At 33.6% G+C, this 21,289-nt stretch overlaps 2 protein-coding genes across 10 annotated transcripts; one reads left to right on the forward strand and one right to left on the reverse strand.

Annotated features, from left to right (window-relative positions):
- The first annotated feature begins 3,095 nt into the window (after positions 1-3,095).
- LOC114368077 (30S ribosomal protein S1, chloroplastic-like) lies at positions 3,096-7,660 on the forward strand. The gene is made up of 7 exons (XM_028325429.1): positions 3,096-3,444; positions 4,289-4,564; positions 4,811-4,891; positions 5,995-6,276; positions 6,361-6,471; positions 6,754-6,840; positions 7,289-7,660. Exons 1-7 carry the CDS (start codon positions 3,172-3,174, stop codon positions 7,391-7,393), a joined length of 1,215 nt encoding a protein of 404 aa, XP_028181230.1. The 5' UTR covers positions 3,096-3,171; the 3' UTR covers positions 7,394-7,660.
- A 1,019-nt stretch (positions 7,661-8,679) lies between these two features.
- On the reverse strand, positions 8,680-18,969 carry LOC114367256 (nuclear export mediator factor NEMF-like). 9 transcript variants are annotated; one of them, XR_003657151.1, is made up of 16 exons: positions 18,582-18,969; positions 18,290-18,499; positions 18,063-18,187; positions 16,953-17,448; positions 16,643-16,828; positions 15,257-15,550; positions 14,895-15,047; positions 13,907-14,061; positions 13,107-13,212; positions 12,054-13,001; positions 11,612-11,690; positions 10,569-10,949; positions 10,085-10,348; positions 9,945-10,005; positions 9,430-9,493; positions 8,680-9,310 (listed from the first exon to the last, which is right to left on the reverse strand). XR_003657151.1 is itself a non-coding variant. In XM_028324404.1 (13 exons), exons 1-13 carry the CDS (start codon positions 18,684-18,686, stop codon positions 10,155-10,157), a joined length of 3,432 nt encoding a protein of 1,143 aa, XP_028180205.1. In that variant the 5' UTR covers positions 18,687-18,969; the 3' UTR covers positions 9,708-10,154. The 9 variants fall into 9 exon arrangements, 2 of the variants coding, with proteins under 2 accessions (XP_028180205.1, XP_028180207.1); XR_003657149.1 differs by having other exon boundaries at positions 8,680-9,148; positions 9,236-9,310; positions 9,945-10,348; XR_003657150.1 differs by lacking the exon at positions 9,430-9,493.
- Positions 18,970-21,289: the final 2,320 nt, after the last annotated feature.

The raw sequence follows: 21,289 nt of genomic DNA on the forward strand, positions 1-21,289 counted from the left end.
TCATACAATAATTTATGCAACATAGTTTTTTGTTGGCCACCAAAAACACATAAGTTTTTGTATCTATCTCTCTTTCATTATATTTATTACATCTCATACTACTCTCTCTTTTCTTTCAATTGTAAGATTTGTTATACATTTTGTTATATAAATATCATTAAGAAATTTGCACTAAAAATACATGGAAATCATTAAGAAAGCCGGTTTCCTTTGCCTACTTACAGAGTGTTTGATTTTATTTTTTTTATGCACATTCTAAAGCACGCTCGATATTCCAATTCTTGGGGTGTAAGATCATTAAAGTGATGAATATTTGTTTGAAGCATTTGAGTGAAAAACCAAAGACATGTACACCTTACAATGTGGGCTTTGGCTAGTTATTTCATGGATTCACTCTGACCTTATATATACATATATTTAATCACGTATGAGAGGAATAAACGCCTCTAGAGAATAAGCTATAAATGGAACGAATCAGCCCTCAAAGCACTTAAAATACAATCAGGAACAAACTCGAAAACAAGATAATCACTAATAAGACTCAAGGCTTGTTTAGTCATTTCATCTCTGGCTCTGCATACATGATTCCAAGAAACATTTGCTATAGACCGATACACAACATGAATCTCTTCCACCAAGTCATAACAATGATGTTGTCGACTGCTATTTCGGTCCAAGAGCTGGATTGCATTCTTAGAATCATAATCAACTCGAATAAAGATATAACCTCTTGAGAAAGCTAATTTGATCCCAAACAAAAAAATTGCCAATAATTCTGCATGAAGCACCGAACATTGTCCAATGTTGGTCACGGAGGATCCCACCACAAGCAGTTCGAGTACCAAGCTGAGCAACAACTGCATCACAATTTACAGCAATCAAGATGGCAATTCAACTTGCCACTTTTAAATGAATGTCTCACCATTTCTTACCAGTTAACGAGATACTACAAGGACTTAAAGCCCAATCAAATTTGCAATATAACACAAATATTAGAGTCGAATTAGGCTTGCTAACTTCTGTGGGCCTAGATCAAAGTGACTTAGTACATCTAGCTAAACAAGAACGAGTTTGATTTTTTCTTAGGAGTGATACACGGACTATTGCACTCAACAGAGGTAGAATACAAATTGAATTCTAAATAATTTTTTTGGTGGATCTCACAATACTACATAAAGATCTCTAAAGATTTCTTCTATTTTTTTTAGTGGTACATCTCATTTTGAAGTCTTGGACAATTTTTTATAAGTCTCACATGGACTTCACTTTTAAATATTTTATTTAATTATTTATTAAATTAAATATAATTAATTAAGTAATTAATGTTAATGAAACATTGAAGAAAAAAATTTATAAATATTAAGAAATAGGAAAATGAACATAAATTTAATTTTTATTTATGATTAAATGTTAAAGAAATAAAAAATACATAAATTAGATAATAAAAAAAATTGATTGTACAAATTGTTACTGTTTGAACCAATTTATACTCTATAATTTTTTTTCAACCATTATATTGTATATTTTTTTTTCATCCAATTTTTTGACCGTGATTGTGTACATAGTCATAATTGTTGTGTACACAATGATCACTTTTAGTGTACCTTTCTCCTTCTCCTAACGCCCACTTTTTCCTTCACTGTGCCTTTCTTCTTCTTCTTCTTTTTTTTTTTTTTATGTTTTCTCCTCCCTCTTCTTCTTCTTCTTTCTCCCACCTTTTTCCCTTCTTCTTCCTTCTCCTTGTGCGACCTCCCCCTCCCCTCCCTCCTCCTCTCCCTCTTCTTCCTTCCGCCCCTCCCAACCTCCCTCCCCCTCCATGGCCTCCAGGTAAGTCCATTTTTTTTTGTTCTTCCTCTTCTGTTGGTTTTCTTTTTTTCGTTCTTCCATTTTTTTTCTTCTTCCTTCTGGTTGTAGTTGGTTAATTTTTATTTATAAGTAATTTTTTGTTTGTTTAAGCTTGTGTAGAGATCTTCAAGGTTTTTGTACAAGAACTCATTCTTCACCTTGGAGATCTCTATTGCACCTTTATTGTAAGATTCACACAAGACTATTTTGAACTCAAGATCTTTACACAAGATGACACTAAAATTGCTCTGACACTTGACATAATATCTTTTCATTTTTTTTGCTTTTATTAAAATTAAGTAATAAAATAATATATTTTTTCACATAATCAGACATTGAAAGTTAATTTTATTGTTTTAGGGTGTCCATCTATATTTTTCCTTTTATAATTTATATTTTTTTTGGATACAAAGAGGTTAATTACCTATTCACACTCTTGTTTTACCTTCGAATAAGACATAAAAAAGTTATAGTAACATAATATACTAATAATAATATGAGAAAAAATATGGTAAAACAATTTTATAATATTTTCCTATCACAAATTACAAATTAAAATATATAATAAATTTGTCATTTTTTATAATAATCACTTTAGAAATAATAACAACAACAACAAATTATGATTGAATGATAACACAAATTATTTTAAACTATAAATGCATGACCATTAAACTCTAATAGTATTAGCTTTCACTTGTCCCTCTAAAACTACTCACCATTCTAATATAAACATATTTTTTAAACATGCTAAAAGATAAGGGCATAAGTTGGTTTTAGCTTATGAAAAACATATTTTTTAAACATTTATCTTATGAATCCACAATTTGTTCTTCACAACCGGACCAAAGAAATGTGCATGTGAAAAAAATTATTAACTTTTAATAAGGTACATGAACTAAATTAAACGATATGAAATTTCAAGAATTAAAAATAAGAAAAAACAAAATTATAAAAACTAAAAATATATTTATTTCTTAAATTATTTAATGTGATAAAAAATATTAAATAATTTTTTTATTTCTAAGAAATTTATTTAAGTTTTGAATGACTAATTAAACAAATTTAACTGATTCTCACGAAACATAATTTTTAAGATTTATGATTCTTAGAAATCATGATTATCGGACACAATTTTTTTTTCCTACCAAACCTTCAGTTAGAGAAGTTGAAATTAAGTTTTATTTTCCTTTTCACTTTCTAGCTTTGGCGTCATAAATAAAACAATACCTTAATTTCATTTTCATTTCGATAAGTTCACGCCTTATCTATCTAATATACTATACAAAAAGTTCTTATCAGTGACAGAGTAAAGGAGGCATACCGATGACGATGGCGATGACGGCGTCGCAGTTGCGGTGCGGTTGGGGGTGGAGGCCAACGCCGAATCAGCAGCAGCAACGACGTCGTATGGTTCCGGTGGTGTGTTCCATCGCTATAGAGAACGCGAAGAACAAAGAGAGAGCGAAACTGAAGAAGCTCTTCGATGAAGCGTACGAGAGGTGCCGCACTGCTCCCACCGAAGGCGTTTCCTTCACTCTCCAACAATTCACCGACGCTCTCGACAAGTACGACTTCAACGCCGAAATGGGCACCAAGGCACGTGTTACCCTTCCCTTCCTTTCACTCTCCAACTATTCAATTCAACTTTTGTCTACTATGCATTATTAGAGTGTTTTGTGTTTCCCTAGTTTTTACTATGTGCCAATTGTTAATTGATTGTGTATGAGTATGAAGAATACATGTATGGTATCCTGGCAATTCTGTTCGAGCTGCGTAGGATAATATGGGCGAGCGGTAAGAGTCTCTTTCCGAATATTTAACGGAATTGCAGAATTTGGATTTTAAGTTGTGGTACTAGTCGTCGTTTTCGTAGTAATCCTTAATATTGCAAAATTATGGACAAATGCAATTCATGTGAGTGTGAACAATTGTTGTTTCGTCGTAATTCATGATATTGTAGAAAAATTGTGGATAAATGCAGCCGATGTAGAGCAAGTGGTGGAGACCCTAAAAAACTTATTAAGGTTGAGGACTGTATTTTGGAACCTTGAGAGGGGGCTTGTAGTTGTAGCCTATACTATATGTAGGTCATGTTTGGATAAACTTCTCCATAAGCATATAGGAGATATTTGGATAAACTTTTTCATAGACACGTGGGAGACAAAAAAAAGGTAAAATGAATTGAGTTTATAGCGTAAGCTAAAATTAACTCGTACTTTAGCTTTTGTAGAATTTAAATGAGAGAGGTTCTATAAAAGATAAGGGCATAAGTTGGTTTTAGCTTATGAGAGAAGCTCAATTCTTTTTAAATTCCTTATTTTGTTCTCCTATAAGTGTTCATGGAGAAGTCTATCCAAATAGGGCACTTGTACATTTTAGTTTACCCTTGCGTTTTGGGGTTTTTGAATGGACTGGTAATGGTTGCTGGTTGTGTTTTCAGGTTAAGGGCACTGTTTTTGCCACGGATAACAATGGAGCTTATGTTGACATTACTGCTAAGTCCACGGCCTACTTGCCTCTGCATGAGGCTTGCATCCACAGAATTAAGAATGTGGAAGAAGCAGGCATAATTCCTGGCGTGAGAGAGGAATTTATGATCATTGATGAGAATCAAGCGGATGATACCTTGATCTTGAGTTTGAGGTCTATCCAATATGACATTGCGTGGGAACGCTGTAGACAACTTAAGGCTGAAGATGCTGTTGTCAAGGGTAAGGTGGGTTTTGCGAACTCAGAAACTTAATTCAGTTGAGATTTGGTAGGTTTGTGTTGATTTCAAAACTTATTTGTTATGGCATCAATTTGTGGTCATTTGTCAAGTAAAGATTACAAAGTAAAGCATAAGAAGAAATTATTTTTTTACCTTTGCAAGTTGGTTTATTTGTTCCTGAATTACATTAACTGGTTCATCTACCTATCCATCTCTCTCTTCCCTGACTTATGCATGTTGTATGGATGGTAGGTTGTTAATGCAAACAAAGGAGGTCTGGTGGCTCAAGTGGAAGGCCTTAAGGGGTTTGTTCCATTTTCACAGATATCATCGGTTAGCTCTTTTGATATTTATGGACTAGCATGCATCAGATTCAAACTTGCCATGTGGCAAGAGCTCAACTTATTGTCATTAAGAAAAGTATAAGGGCTTTTAGTGGGAACAAGAATCAGATAAGGCTGACCTAATTGTGGGTTTTACCCAAGAATATAAATCTCAAAGCATATATGCATTAGGAGTATAAACAAGTTGAGCTGCACTGATCACTTGAAGCTCAAGGTTGGCTTGCATAAAAATATGGTGCTCAAGGTTGGCTTAAAATTAAAACATAGGCTTGGCTTGTTGGAAAAATATGAAGCTTTTGTTTGGCTTGTTTCAGTGTTGTTAAATAGTGGCCATGGTGGATTTTTTGCCAACCGCCATAGGCAATTTGTGAAGGGAGGCCTGCCATAAGGCGTAATGGCGTGTGTATATGGCAGAATTTTGGCCTTCTGCCATCCTCCATTAATGTGTTTTTTAAGTTTATTAATTTAGTATTTAAAAGACATTTTCATCTTAGAAGAAGAAATAGAAGTAAGACGATAAAGAGAATATTTGAATATAAGAATTATGTAATGATAATTTTTTATGACTAGATTACAATTTATATCTCTTTTCTTTATAAAATTAACATTTTTTATATCATTATATATATGAGCTATTCTTGAGCCTTTCATGTCAAGCCTATAAAGCTTGAGCTAGGCTCATTTATATAACCAAGCCTAAAGTCAAAAGCTTGAACTTGTTTGCTTATTAAAATTAATGAGCTTGATCAAGCATTTAAAGAGTAGAATTTGAATAATTCACAAATAACTCAACTCATTTATACTCCTACAAGCAATATATCATGCAACAATATGGCAAACCCACAATAATTCTTTGACAAGTATTGATGGCACAAACTTATAAATGTAAATCTTCCACAATTATCAATATTGAAATTGGATCATGCAATTTTACAAACAGTACTTAGCTACTTACATGCCTCAATAAGTTCATGTAGATTATTCTGGGTAAATATAAAGTTTCTTTTCATGTTCATTCTTCTGTCCCATTTTAAAAACTACAATTTCAGCTGCAAACTCAAACTGTTTCCGTTTTGCCTCTTTTCTTCTTAGAAATCAGCTGGAGAAGAACTTCTTGAGCATGTGATTCCTTTTAAGTTTGTAGAGGTGGATGAGGAACAGTCTAGACTTGTTCTCAGTCACCGCAAAGCTGTGGCTGAGAGCCAAGGACAGCTAGGAATTGGATCAGTAGTCACTGGTTCTGTTCAAAGCATAAAACCATATGGTGCCTTCATTGACATTGGTGGAATCAGTGGCCTCCTTCATGTCAGTCAGATCAGTCATGACCGTATAACTGATATTGAAACTGTTCTTCAACCTGGTGATATTCTGAAGGTAAACCTATGATAAGCTATGTGAGTATTTGCTTGGAATCACAGATGTTATGTGGAAATTAAATCTAATTTATTATTTGGTTAGGTGATGATCTTAAGTCATGACCGAGAGAGAGGAAGGGTAAGTCTTTCCACAAAGAAGTTGGAACCCACACCTGGTGACATGATTCGCAATCCAAAGCTTGTCTTTGAGAAGGTATAATTCAAAGAAAGGATATCAAGCCTTTTGCCTACTACCTATGTAAATTATGATTGTAGCATAAAAGTAGCTTCATTTATCATGGTTTATTGGTTTATTTCCAGTTTTCCACTCCCTGCTTCTTTTGCTCTCTAGATTGATATCCTAGAAGAAAGACAAAATACTTTGTTCCTTCTGATTCTATGTTTTTAATCATCTACTTCAACCCTTTTTGTTATCATTATCATTACCATTTTTGAAAGAGAATGCACAATTATATTTCTTAATCTGTTGTTATAGGCGGAGGAGATGGCTCAGACATTCAGACAGAGAATTGCTCAAGCAGAAGCTATGGCTCGTGCTGATATGCTTAGATTCCAGCCAGAGGTATTTATTTTTTGATTATTTGTTCAAAATCTCGACTAAATAAAAATGAAGCAACACGGGATTAAAGGTGACTAAAATACAAATGGCATAAAAAAAAAGTCACTTCTTGCTGCTGCTGAGAAAAAATATTGCAGATTCTGAAATAACAATATTTAAATGATTTTGATGGACCTTTTTTAGTGGATGGCATACAAAGATTTGTATGCTTTTTCATTTCTGGTGATCTTAAGTTGGGATACAAGTAGTTTTGATATTTTGGACTCTTGACTAACTGACTCATTTTGCTGACTTGAGATATATGTATATATTCTTGCTTCCAACTATTAACAGTTTCATCTTTGGGTTGGATAATTTTCTTTAATCGCCTTATAGCATTCGTGCATACTGAGATATATATATTATTTGCTCTATTTGATGAACCTATTTTTCCCCCATCCTTTCGTTTCAGAGTGGATTAACTCTCAGCGGTGAAGGAATCTTAGGACCACTAACTTCAGACTTGCCTCCAGAGGGAGTGGATCTGAGTGAGGTTCCCCCAGCTGAAGATTCGTGATTGAGAGAATTGAGAACCGAGTCCTCTTTTCCTCCCCTCCCCCCCTTTTTTTTCTTTCTTTTATCTATTTTTTCTTTTTACACCTTACTCCAAATATTGTTGTAGAAAGATGAACTAATGTAGCGGTTCTTTTTAGCAACTCAGTTTTGTAGTAAAGGCAATTGTATAACTCTTTATTTTCTGTCCAAATTATTGTGAGAGGTTGTCCCTGTTATCTTTAGTCAGATTGACAATAGTGAAACCAGTTCAAAACCAGATTTACATATTTATGTCTCTGATAACTTTATCATTTATCATAACTGCTAGCAACCTAATCTGTTACAGAAATTAGTCAATATCACATTTGCCACCTTCATTCTGATTCTAAAGTTAAGTTATCATGCAAGCAAGCAGCAGCAAGGCGAATACTTTAAAGCCACAGGAATAATGATAAGTTGAAAAGATAGACACAAGTCAGCCACGTTCATATGGCAAAAGTAGAAACTCGTGATTCATTATAATTCTTTTTACATTTCATGTTAGTGGATCGTGCACATTAACTCAATAAAATGAGGGCACATATTGAAATGACAACTTATCACTGGTTTACAAGGAGCTGATGAGGGAGCATACACTAGTGGATATTAGGCTTAACTATACATCATAGTAATTTTAGTTTGAATTGTTTGTAATTTTAATATTTTAGTAAGATTTTTTTAGGCAATTAAGTTCCTCTATTTTTAAAATTAAGTAAACTTGGTCCTTCGGTTAATCTTCTACAATTTTTAAATTCTTAATTTTTTTTATTCAAATATTTACTATATATTTGAAGTATAAAATATTTCTAAAATTTTCAAAGTGAGAAATTTAGAAAAAAAATTGATAAAATTTAAAGGATCTAATAGAATGAGGTTAGAATTTGAAGAGAAAATTTAAGACGATATTAGTTTGGGTAAAATTTGATATTTTTGTTAATTTAAATAAAATGTGATTTAATGAGTGAAGATTTAGAGTAGAAAATAAAAATTCGAAGCTTTTATGTAGAAGAAAACCGAAAGAGGTAAAATATCCTCAATTTTGAAAATGAGAAATTTGATTGACTAAAAAAAACTTGAAAGAGCAAAATTACACCATTGCATGCTTAAATAATACATTTTACAAGTTAGAAAAGGACTTGTCTTCAGTGCCCTCTTTTAGTCTTTCAAACTATAACGCTGTATTATCTCGTATTTACAAATATTCCACTAATAAAAACACTTCTTTGTATATTTACTTGTTTACAGAGACGAAGGCCACGGTGCAAATGATTTCTGTGGACCACTTTTAGACATTGTTGGATTTATCACATGCACATAGTAATTCAGTGCACCATATATTTTCTTCTCCTTTTTCTCTCTCCCTTACCTCTTATTCTCCGATGGGTGCACCTACTGCTCCCAACAAAGACAACTTCAACCACATCGTCTCATCGTCAACAACATTAACATTTCCAACATTACAAACAACAATTAAGAAATACATTGTTTCAAAAAAAGCCACACAAAAAACCACTAAATCCGATCACATTTTCAGAAAGAATGACTAAAAAAGAGAAGTTCATTAAAAAAAAAATAATACAAATGATAGCAGATCTAAATTCCTCTGCATCCCATTCCCTCTCTTCCAGCGCCAGTTCCTCGGGAGAGTTTTGTTCCAATGCTGTACTTGTCATTGTTGATAACCACCGCCTTCTTCAATTTCACACTTCCACCTCGCTTTACGTGTTCTTTTCTTTCACTAGTTGGAGTGCAAGCAATGCCACGATCAAATCACGGAATTGCAGAATCAAAAGGGAAATCTAAACAAAAAAAAATTGATTCGCACAAATTCTACACCGATGGAAAACAAAGTGTGAGATGCATGGGCATCGGAAGTGAATCTGACAGCGACGCAAAGAATCTGCAATGAAAGGAAAACACACCTTGCAATTATTGTGAAGAGTAGCAAGAAAAGGGTTCAGAAACAAAAAAGTGGCTGTGAAAGAATGGAGAGGGAGAAAAAAAAAGTGATGCCACCACCATAAATTGCCTTCTACAGCAGCGTATGGCCGAGACAGCCTGCGGAGGAAGTCGCGAAAGAGATCTGATATGTAAGATGTAGTATTATTACCATGAACCTAAGATGAATCCAAGGGATATAAAAAGTGATCCACCCTAAATCACCTATAAAGGTGGTCCATGCTAGACGTGATCGTTTTCAGAATATAAAAAGAAATAAAGAAAAAAACAACCCTCCATTGTTTCAAAATAATTATTCTGAAAACAATCGAACAGGAAACGGTTTTAGAAACTAATTATTTAGACTAATTAAACAAATTGTTTATAAATTATGATATATCTCCTCTGACAAAACATCCTGTGACAGTCTTTTGACAGTAAATAGCAGAAAACCAAAAATATCCAAGCCAGCAGAACTGAACGGTGGAAAACTTCTCTACAGTGTTTGAACTTAGAAGGATAATAGGATATACAACATAAAAAATTCTTAACTCTAGCTAAAGAAAAGAAAGAAAGAAAACAAAACAAAACTTCACCTGAGTAAATCCTACACGGGGTTGGGGTTTTAGGATCCAGGTTTCAGGATTGGAAAGAAAACTGCAGGGACATGCAGTTTTAGTCCTGGTTATAGTATGAATAGAGAACAAAAATAGAACTAGAGTTGCAGAGGACGGACATAAGATTAAAACTGCGTGAGGTGCAGTTAGTCTTCAAACTGTAGAAGATGGATCCATGTGTTGTGTTGGTTAACTCTCTTGTTTGCTGCTCTTCTTGCCTTTCTTTTGTTTTTGCTTTAATTGCGTAAGGCCAGCTGCCGATATTTTCACATTACCAACAATTGCAGCAACTAGCTCTGGATCTGTACAGGCTTTCATCAACTCCTTCTCCCGGGTTGTTGCTTCTGACATGTGGCTGAATAGGTTCATTGCAGTTTTTGCAGCTATACAATAAATGGAAAAGAGAAAAAATTATGGTAATGTATTGAAATAAAATATCGATAACTCGAGCATCTATATGAAGATACTAGTTATCAATTATGAAACAACAAACATGCAAATTAAAAAATAGTTTTCCAAGAATTCGTTCTACCTGGTACTACTAGTCATCAATAAAAAAAAATTAAGAAACAAGGTAAAATTAAATAACAATAAAAAAAGAACCTTTCCCTTTCTTGGTCGGTCCAGGAATTATCTTCACCCGATATTTGTAAGACTGAACTGCACTGTAAGGACCACAGACAGGAACAGCATATAAGAGAATGTCATTAGGAAGTGGATTCCCCGTTAAGTAATCTACGTCATTTAATTTTTCTTTCTCCTCTTCTCCTATTTCATTAATATCATCTTCTTCCATTGCCACCCTATCTGCTTGGGAAGTGTCAATAGCAGTTGTTTTGGGATTCTCTTCAGCTTCACCAACTGCATTCCTATGCAAAAGATCATCTGGTTGATCCTTACAATCCCGAGATAAGTGACCTGCCTTCTTACACTTGTAACATATTTTTGGAGCATCAGAAGGTATTTTTGGAGCATCCGAAGGACCTGCCAAATAAACATCAACATTATAATACAATAAGCAAGATAACAAATTAAACAATTGCAATACTTGGCATATAAATATGTTGTGTCTAATTTACACTGAAGTTTAGATCTCAGTAATCAGGTAATAGATACGAGGTAGTGACACATTGAATTATAAAACATGCCCACCAGTCTGCCACTGGGCAATGAACCAAGCAGGGTCACTACTCAACCCTTTTAAGTGGGCCGAGGACTCTAGTACATGAACCAAATAGTTAAACTTGGTAAAGAACTTCCTAGAAGCTGCCTCATGACACAGTCAACTTGTTTGGTTCATAAACTCCGTCAATCAAATCATAAAATCAAAAAAAGATAAAAAAAAACATATTATACAAACTAATATATATTACCATACACAAATTTATATAATATAATATGTATGTTTAAGAATCTATTAATGAAATGCATGATCCAGCTCAACTCAAATTGGCTCATATATCTAAACGATTTGAGCTAAGCCAATCAGAACAGCAACAATTTCTATTTGAGCCAAGCTCAATCCAAACAAATTGGTTCACATAAATTCAACCTGAGTTTTAAGGCAATCCAATTGTAATCAAACTGAGACCAAGCTTGGTCAACTCTATCAGCAACACTGGTGATGAAACTATAGAAAGTCTTACCACTGCCAGGTTTTTTCCCTTTGTCCAATGCATCATTTTCAGATGATGTCTCTTCCTTCGTGATTGATTTTCCAGAAGACTACAATACCACAAAAAACCAGCTTTAGAGTTAAATCATGGTGGAGTCTGGAAAACAGAATATGCAAAAATTACATGGGAGGTAGTAAAATGTTCTTGAAAATTTCCATTATGGGAGCTCGTGTACTTTCTCCTAAACTGATTTCTTAAAAAGATTTTTTAGGAAAAGATTTCAGCATTAATTAAATTTAACATCTTTGGACTCATCTTAACAAGGCATGTGATATGTATCCCAGACACATGGTGCCTACAATTTTGAAAATATATTGCATGTATCGTGCATAAGGAAAAAAGGAAAAAACATATCAATTATTTCTGTGGTCTGTGGATAGAAATGAAAGGACATGTAAGCAACTGAACTCACAGCCAACAATGTCATTCGGATGCTCCTTTCTTCCTCGTCCTGGTCAGCATACTTCTCCTTTATCTTCTTAAGTTTTCCCTTCTGTCCACGACTGATTTTTTGACCACCACCTTTTTTCAAATTTTGATCTTCTTTCACTGGTAGATTAGCAGAAATATCTTTTAGCTTTGATTCATCCTTTCCATGTTCAACATTTGAATCTTCTTCTCCAGGTTTCTGTTCTTTTTTAAGCTTTCGTCTCTCAGCTTTTGATATATAAGGTTTTTCCCTTACTGCAGTTTTGGTTTGTTCAAAATGTTGTTCAGTGTCTAAATCAATTTGAGACTTCTCAATTCCATATTTTTTACTTGATTTAGCAACAGGTCCAAGTTCCAGAGCTTGATCAAGAAGTTCCTCAAGCTGAGGGGTGACAGATGCTAAGCCATTTCCACCAACATCTGATAATATCTCCCTATCAACCATATTCAATGTACTTGTCTCTTTCGCAGGAAAATCCTGTGAAATTGCAGTTTCGGCATCGGTAGTAGCCAAACTAGTTTGGGATGGATCTGCAGGGAAGTCTTCTGGTAGGGGTTTGTGTGAATCTGCTGACAAATTACCATTCCTTTCCAAGTCAGTGGCAGGTTCTATATCAGTGACATCCTTCTCAGACTCTGAATCAGATTTATCTTCAAGAGGGCCAGTTTCTTCATAATCATCTGCTGCTTCCTCCTCTCCTCTTACTCTTCTTTCATTTAAATGAGATCCCAAGGAACTCTCATCCAAGCGAAATAGTAGGCCAAAACCCATGATAAGAGGGTGTGGTGGAAGAAAATTTTTCTTTCCACGGATCATGAAACTCCCTACTGTCAGATATTCGCCTGTAGGAGCAGTTTTACTAACCTGATGAGGATAAACCCACCAGGCACTAGTAACAATTTTCGAATCCCAGGCCTGGCTATGGCAGACCTACATTCCAAAATGATGTGGAAGTGGTAATAGTTAACATTTGGTTTAGTTGATGACCAAAAAGTAAATTTAGTTAACATAGTAGGGAAGGTGTTAAACACATACGGTGAAACATCCAGCTTGGTTTAGGGTCAGAGGTGGAACTGGTTGTGCAGGCTTGTGATTCTTGATAACTGTACTAGAAGCTCCATGCAGATCAGCATGTATATATCTATTATACAAACAAAACAACAAAATGAGAGAATCAGAAATCAAACCATACTTCAAACAGAAAAAGTTAGCACATTTTAAAGTAGAATATAATCATTTTTATTTCTGAATTCTGGTTAGAGATCACAGATGTTCCATGCGCTTTAAGTTGCTGCTGAGAATATCAATATACATTAGTTCATTTATTAGAAATGACATAACCATGGCCAACGAAGATATCATAACTACCGGTAGTATCAAGTGAAATGTAGAAAACAAGTCTAACCAAGGAATAAAGTGCCCTTCTATGAAAAAGGACAAAGAGACAGAGCAGATGCACATGAGGAAAACCAGTATATTTTTTAAAGCACATTTAAAAAATGGGAGTTTCTGACTCTAACAAAAGGAAGTTTCTCGAGATTTTCTCCATTGTTTGCAACATTGACAGCAATCTGGGACCTTGTCAAAATATTCTTAATCAAGTATATAGTAAGTTTGGGTTAAATATAAAGTTCTTTCACAAAGACATACAAGTTAACATATTCTTCAAATAATATTGACATTTGTTAACAGTTCAGTGTGAATCATTCAAAAGAAGATAGCATCTGAATCATATTTATTTTCACAATTGCTCAAAAACATTTTTTCATCAACATTTAAGCTTTAGCCTTAAGGAGCTAGGAATCTAGGAGTGTAATATAACAAGAAATACTCACAGATCTCCTTTTGACATATAACGCTTCACTATCATCTCATTTTGCTGTGCATCACGTCCACTGATAACCAAATAGTTCTCACTGCTAATGAACCAATTAAATTTCTCAAACCAGTGGACTTTACGCATATGTGAAATTGAGGCAACAGTTTTTTCCTGGAAATAAATTTGATAAAAAATAAAAAAGAGAAAATTACATACAATTAATTAGAAGTTAAATAAGGCAATCAAGAATGGACAAATCAGACTAGAGCTTGCATATCAATGTGTTATATTATATATACATTAAGTGCCGAAATGCCTATTTTTAGTTTCTTGTTGGGAGAGAAGAAGCAAAAGGTTAAGGTTTAAAATGAGGTATTCTCCAACAATAACAAGAAACGATCAAAGGAAATCAAACCACAACCCTTGAAAATAACCTTTGGCCAAATATCATAAAGAAGCCAAAATGAATATTCCTATAAAACCATAAGCATGAGGTATCTTTCATTAAAATTTAAGAAAAATCACGTTTTTATTAAAGAAAACAAAAAATAAAATAGCTTTATTAGAGCAGAGAAAGTAAAGTGTGGAAGCAGATTATAAGAAATTTGCCTACAAAAAATCCAGAAGAAACATACAGGGTAAAATTTTTTTACAGGCAATTAAGAATGAGAGGAATTCCAAGATAAGTATTACGATCTGGTAATGACATATTTCTAAACGTGAGTGCAAACTGAAACTTGTATGTCCTACCACAAATGGAAACCCAGTTAAGTAACCGATTTATAATGCATATGATATATAAAATGGTAATGATCCAATAAACTTCTTAGAAATTGAAATGAGGCAAACTCTGCAAAACTAATTCTGTTTCTTAATTCTTCCCATCACAGACCACACATTTACTTTTTTCTAAGTTTCTTCTACAATTTATGGGAAAGCAATCTAATAACTACATATCAATTTGCAATATAGATTAAAGATCCACAAATACAATTTCTAACCACCTGATTAAGCTGTAGGCGAGTCTTTCTCTCTGCAGCTTTAAAAGCCTTTTCATGGGCAGTTACAGTTTTTTCCTGTTTGCTCTCCTGCTTTTTCTTCTGTTCATACCACCTCCGAGCATTGGCATGTGCTGAGAGAGCTAAATCAACTTCAACCTTGAACATAAACATACTATAGTTACTAATGTTAAACATTCAAGGGGAAAACATAAAAAATCCACATGTATAAAAATATATAGAAAATCAGCGATGATAGTGACAATGGCAAGATAATAAGTTAATGAAAAATTGATAATAAAGACTTATTGACATAGAACAACCTATAAGAATTTATTCTTTTATACAATAAATAAAAAAATAAAAACCTTATCCACAGGGAGTGTCTTCTCATCATCATCCATTTCATCAAGATTGTTGCTTAACAGTAAAGTCATGCAGTTCCTGTCGAGATGAAGCTTGTCAATGAGACCAGCTACTGGGTTTCCAGCTTTCTTTTCTTCCTTCACCATCCGAGCAAGGTCATCCCAGTTCATACCCTTTGCAAGAGCTACACGAACAGCTAATATAGCAGCATCCACATCTTCCAAGTTATATTCTATCAATTCTGCCATCTTAACACAGTGATCAGCTTCTTTCCTCAAAGCATGTACTCGATTTTCCTACACAGCAGAAATGAGATAAATTATGCTGAGTATCAGATATCATTTTTTGAAGTTATATTTGTGTCCTGTGTTACTACATTCAATCATAAATGATTGTTTTAATTTATAGATTGAAGCCAGTACTCAAAACATACATGCATCTGATTAAAATTTACCCTCTAATGAATCAGAAAGAGATTAAGAGAATAGGGAATTTAGAGCTTGTTTGGTTCAAAACACGTGTTTTGTCTCCATTTCTATCATGTTATTAATGAAAATAAGATATGAAAACATAAAACATTTTATGAAACCAAACAGACCCTTGTTTTTCTGTCCCTGTCTAGCAAGAGAAATACAATTTCAAGTAGCATAACCCAAACTACTATATTTGGCAAAATGGAAGAGATAGATATAATAAAGGAATTAGGAAGCACAGATATGACATGAGAGATGGAAACAAAGTTAGACTTCCAAAGAGCCTAAGACATTAACGCATTTCATGTATTATTTATTGAACTCAGAAAAATAACTCATAATTAAGGGTATTTTTGTGAAAAAATAATTAATGTAAGAGATATCATGAATTGGGTCTTATGAAGAAGACCGAGCATCACTTCTAATTTGGGTCTTATAAAAAGGACAGAAGGAGTAAACATATTTTGGGTGCCCAAATCATGAGTATTTTTGAGTGCCCAAACCTTGAGCTTAAATTCTCTCCTGTAAATTAATGCCAAATTTAAACAAGCTCTTTGTTGTTTCATCGCAACAGACAACAGAAAATCCATACAAATTTGAAGGTTACAAATTACACCACTGCAGCAACCTTGAGAGGATCCTAAGACTAGTAAGTTTAATAATGAAAGGTGCCTGATTAGAAATAAGCAGAGATATACTTCATTATAAAATCAAATAAGAATGTGATGTTATTGGAATTGAACTGAACATTCAGTGTAACAGCATATATATTGGCGACATGTTAATAATTAAAAAAAAAAAAAAATCACCAAAGTATGATCCAGAATGAGATATTCCAGAAACAATAGTGTGCAACATGGTTCAGCTGACTTTCCAGAAGTGTGTTAGTTTGGACAACAGGACAAGAGCACCAACCTGATCCTGGCGAATCCTATTAAGTTTCTGAGAAGCTGAGTTTTCTTTGGCTTTCTGCTGTTGTTCAGATCTTTGGCTCTCAATTTTGCTATAGAACTCATCCAAGGCTGCATCGAATGTCTCAAACTTTGTATAATCCCTTGACTTAAACTGGTTGAGTAAGATGGGGCAGAACTCATCATACATCTGTATCAAAAGACACAGGTGTGTAAACACTAAATTCCACAAAACCATCTGATTAAGAAGTTTGTTTTTTCCATTTTCTCACCCTTATTTATGATACCACTAAAACTGTACAAAAATAGAATACCTGGCTAACACTTCCTGGTTGAGATATGGAAGAATCCTTCCCCATATTTTTGTTTTGCATCAAAATGTATCCTTCAGGGACTAATTCACCTGAAATAACATCCTGCATCCAATCTTCAAACCTCACAACAGCTTGGACCAGCGCCTGAACAGTAGCATCATCCCACGTTCTATCTTTGGGAACTTTTGTACTGGGGATTAGGCCAGCATCTAATAGTATATGTTCAGAAAGTGCAGGTCCATAACCAAGGGCCTCCCCAAGGACAATTTTCAATGTGGCAGATGACTTCCCACCTTTGTGGGTTCCCTGCTTCTCTTTTGCTACATTAGATGCATTACTTCCATTTCCATCGGCCTTAACAGCATCATCGTTATCATCTTCCTTGGAAGACACTAGGGATGTCCGCAACTTTTCAATAGTAGTTCGCTCAAAAACTCTACAGCTTTCCACAGGATAACGATGGCGTGACATAATTGCAAGCCCTTTATCATCATCCCTGTCATTGACAAATTGCAACCATTCCATTAATCACAAACACATTCTTAAAATCCCAAAAAAATAAAACAAAAATAATTGGATAACCCATGCCCCAAGAACATCAATAAAAAAGTACAAGCAAATGCATTCTGAAAGTAAAGTAAAACAATGTTAATTAATCAGTCCCATTTTCAAAAGCAAGGTCCGGCGTAGCATTCAGCATAACTTGCCAAGCCAATTATCCCAACAAGGAATGACATAAAAAATTCAAATATAAAAATGTGCTACGTACAACAGTCTCTCGGTTCTCCATAAGTACACTTATTTTCACTCTTAACAAGAGATGGAGATATAATAATGGTTAGGTGGTTAAGAAAGAAGGGAAGGAGGGAAAGCTTGCGGGTTTAATCCCTCCTGCTAACAAAAAACTAACAAAAAACTAACAAACTAATAATTAACATTTGCCAATAAAAAAATAAAAAAAAACTCTTAACAAGAGATCATGTGATTGTAAGCTAGTGAAAACATACGCCACCCGCATGCAAATTTTCAATTGCACGTTCATATTTTATACCAGTGTAGACATAGGCAACAAATAGGAACTAGAGAGCAGAAGAGAGACATAGTAAGAACCTGTGAGACCGTAGCAGAGTCATGACAGTAAAAGTAGAATCTGTGAGGAGGATGTTCCCCTGAGCATACAGCTCCAATATGACATAGTTTGCATTCTCCCCAAGTCCAAATTGAAAGAGAATAATCTGTCACAGTTTTCATAAACAAACAAAATTAAGAATTTTCAATTTTTTTCTTTTGGGAAAGAAATAAACAAAGGGTGATGGATATACTATACTATACTATACCCGATCGTACCCAAGTTGGCGCACATCCTCGAGCCTTCTGGTTCGAATGTGCTTCCTCAATTTGAGAGTGAAACCAGAGGGAGTGTTGCTCTTGTCACGCAAGTAGAGAGTAGTGTGCAATCTCACGCCACTTTCCATCAGCAGCAGAACCTTCTCGCTCTCCCCAGATTCGGAAACTCCACTGCTGTTCATAAGCTTGAACACGTAGGTCTGCACAAAGCGGAAAATGAGTTGAATTGAAATGGGGAAAGAGAGTGAAAGAATGAATAGTAGAAAAAGGAACGAAGAGTACCTTGGGAGAAAGATCGTAGACGTTGGAGCATCGCATTCCGATGAGGCGGCGGAGGCATTTGACCTCGGCGGCGACATCGGCGGTGTTCATGCGAACCTTCACCATTTTTCTGTTAGGGTTAGGTTAATTATTACCGCTGTTTTGGTTTGAGAGATTATTACTATGAAATGAAGGAGAGAAACAACAAAATGGATTCTCCCCTAATTCTATACAATATTTCGATTTATGCTTGCTTGGTTACAGAGGTTGAGAAAGAAAGCTAGTATTACGATTCTCGTTTCAGAAGGAAGGAAGACCAATCTTCTCTTCTCTGTGTTGCTTGCGTTGCGAGGAGAGGGAAAGAAAATGGTCACGAAGAGGAGAGAGAGGAGAGAGGAGACTTTTAGGTTGTATTGAAATTGAATTTAAGATTTTAGAGAATTTTACGAGACAACTTTTTCTTAGGTTTAGGAACCAAAATTTCAATAAGTCCTTAAGTTTAGAAACTAAAATAAATTATTAAGTTCTTAAATTCAGATATTAAACTAAAAAAATATTAATTGTTTAAATTGATAAATTAGTTAATCAATAATATGTTGACAAATTAGTGTCAACGAGTTAAAAGTCTATGTGACATTTTTTTTAATCATAATTGGATTAGGAGATTTCATGTAGGCACATACAAGTTAATTAAGAAAATATAATAATTAAGTGAATTTGTTTCACTCTTTATAATTTGATTACTAATTTTTAATTTTCATCTTTGATCAATTTGACATCGTGTTACACTCAAGCACTAAAATGAGTGTTTATCCTAAAAAAATTTAAAAGATAACTTTTTTAAGACAAAAGTATCATATTTTGGACCAAAAAAGTTATTGGTATGAATGATACTAGATTCAATCTCCTTAAACATGATCTATATATATCTTAGTCTCAATCTCTAATATTTTTTGTTATCCCACTTTGCATTTTATTTTTTAAGTCTTCATGTTACAGGCTTCTTGGATGGTTATGTTATTTTTTTTTTTCCACACTTTCAAAAGACAATTTAAGATTTTGAGATTGTTTTGAGCTCTAACAAACTCATGTCCAAGAGCTTGAGTAGTGATTTGGAGTTATCAAATTTCATTAATGGTTTCTCTCTCCTTCATGATAAAGTTCTCATAATGTTTAGTTATTCATGATTTGCACATCCTCACTATCTTTATAGGTGATGTGCACAACATCTTACATTTCTTTTGTCTTTAGGCTGCTACAAAACTTGTTATACTAAGTTTGGTTAAAATACAACTTAGAGTATACCTAACTTTGTTATTTAATAAAAAAAGATTAGTTTTCTTGAGTTCACTCAATTTTTCTGACCTTGTGTAATAATGTGTTAGAGTTAGTATTGAGTTGGCTTGATGTACATCTTCATAAGATCTCTCCAATCTTCATAATCTATTCCAATAAAAATCTTTTTGAAAGTTTTTCGCAAGATGCAGGGTTGTCTATGAAGGAAAAAAGGTGTTCAAAAACACACATTACGAAATAAAAGAATCTATTTTGTATTTAAATTATATTATAAACAAATGACATATTAAAAAATGTACCTGTTGATGAGCTCTTGAATCGAGATTGACCTCTATTCGTCAACAACTTTGACAAGTAAAAAAATAAGAATAGAGAAGTGATATTAAGATAGATTCAATGTGCAGCCTAAAGCTCTATTTATAGCACACTAAAGATACCAAATTTCTTATCAAATCAAAATCATTATTGATAGTATTCCTTTTTAAGTTATATTATTTCTTGTTACCTTTTATTGCTAACCATTTAACAATTAAAATTGAAATAATAATTGATCAAGTCAAATTTGTATCTAGCTGCATTTTCAACCCAAATTTCAAATACAAAATCATACATGTTTGTTTCTCTTCTTTCACCAAATCTTTCATATTATTTATATTTTTAGTGCTAGTAAAATATAGTAATATTCCACCTTTTTTTAAATCAATTAATCATTTGATCATATTAAATTCTCTAATTTAATTAATCATCAAATATTAAAATAATTTCTTTAACAGAGATTAGAACACTCGTTTGTGTGTGATCCCGTAGGTTCAATACTAAGTCGATAATATATTAATCAAATTAATATACTAATCAAGGTAGACGTCTAGCAATACTCCTTAACATCCGGATAGCATGAAATAATATTTTACTTTCAAGAACCATTAGAAGAGTAGTTTAATAATTTCTTCCATCTTTATAACTCTGGGTTAACTCTAGAGTATAGTATTACTGTCAAACCCTTTTGAGTTAACTCATAATGACTTAAGAAACTCATTTCTTCTTTCATTTAATTTTCCTGGCGAGAATATAATTTTATTCATAGAGCTCAAACTCATTACCAAGAGTTGATGGATTCCTTCTTGATTAATCATTAATTCTATAGGTATTTAATCTATCCAATATCCATTCAACAAATGCTCTAAAACATTAGGTGTCTGAAATCAAAATACAACAAATAATCTCTTAATTACTATGACAATCTCAATTCAAAGAAAACTATTGTACCTTTTCTTGAGAATTTTCTATTGATAGTTTATGATAAATTTTAACCATTAGAAAATTTTAATTGAGTCAATTCAATGATCACATGAACATGTGACTCATCTATATATGCAAATTAATAAATGAGATATATTAATATTTATCCAATAAATACTATCATATATATTAAT

Source organism: Glycine soja, chromosome 9 (assembly GCF_004193775.1).
Source record: "Glycine soja cultivar W05 chromosome 9, ASM419377v2, whole genome shotgun sequence".
Lineage (NCBI taxonomy): Eukaryota > Viridiplantae > Streptophyta > Magnoliopsida > Fabales > Fabaceae > Glycine > Glycine soja.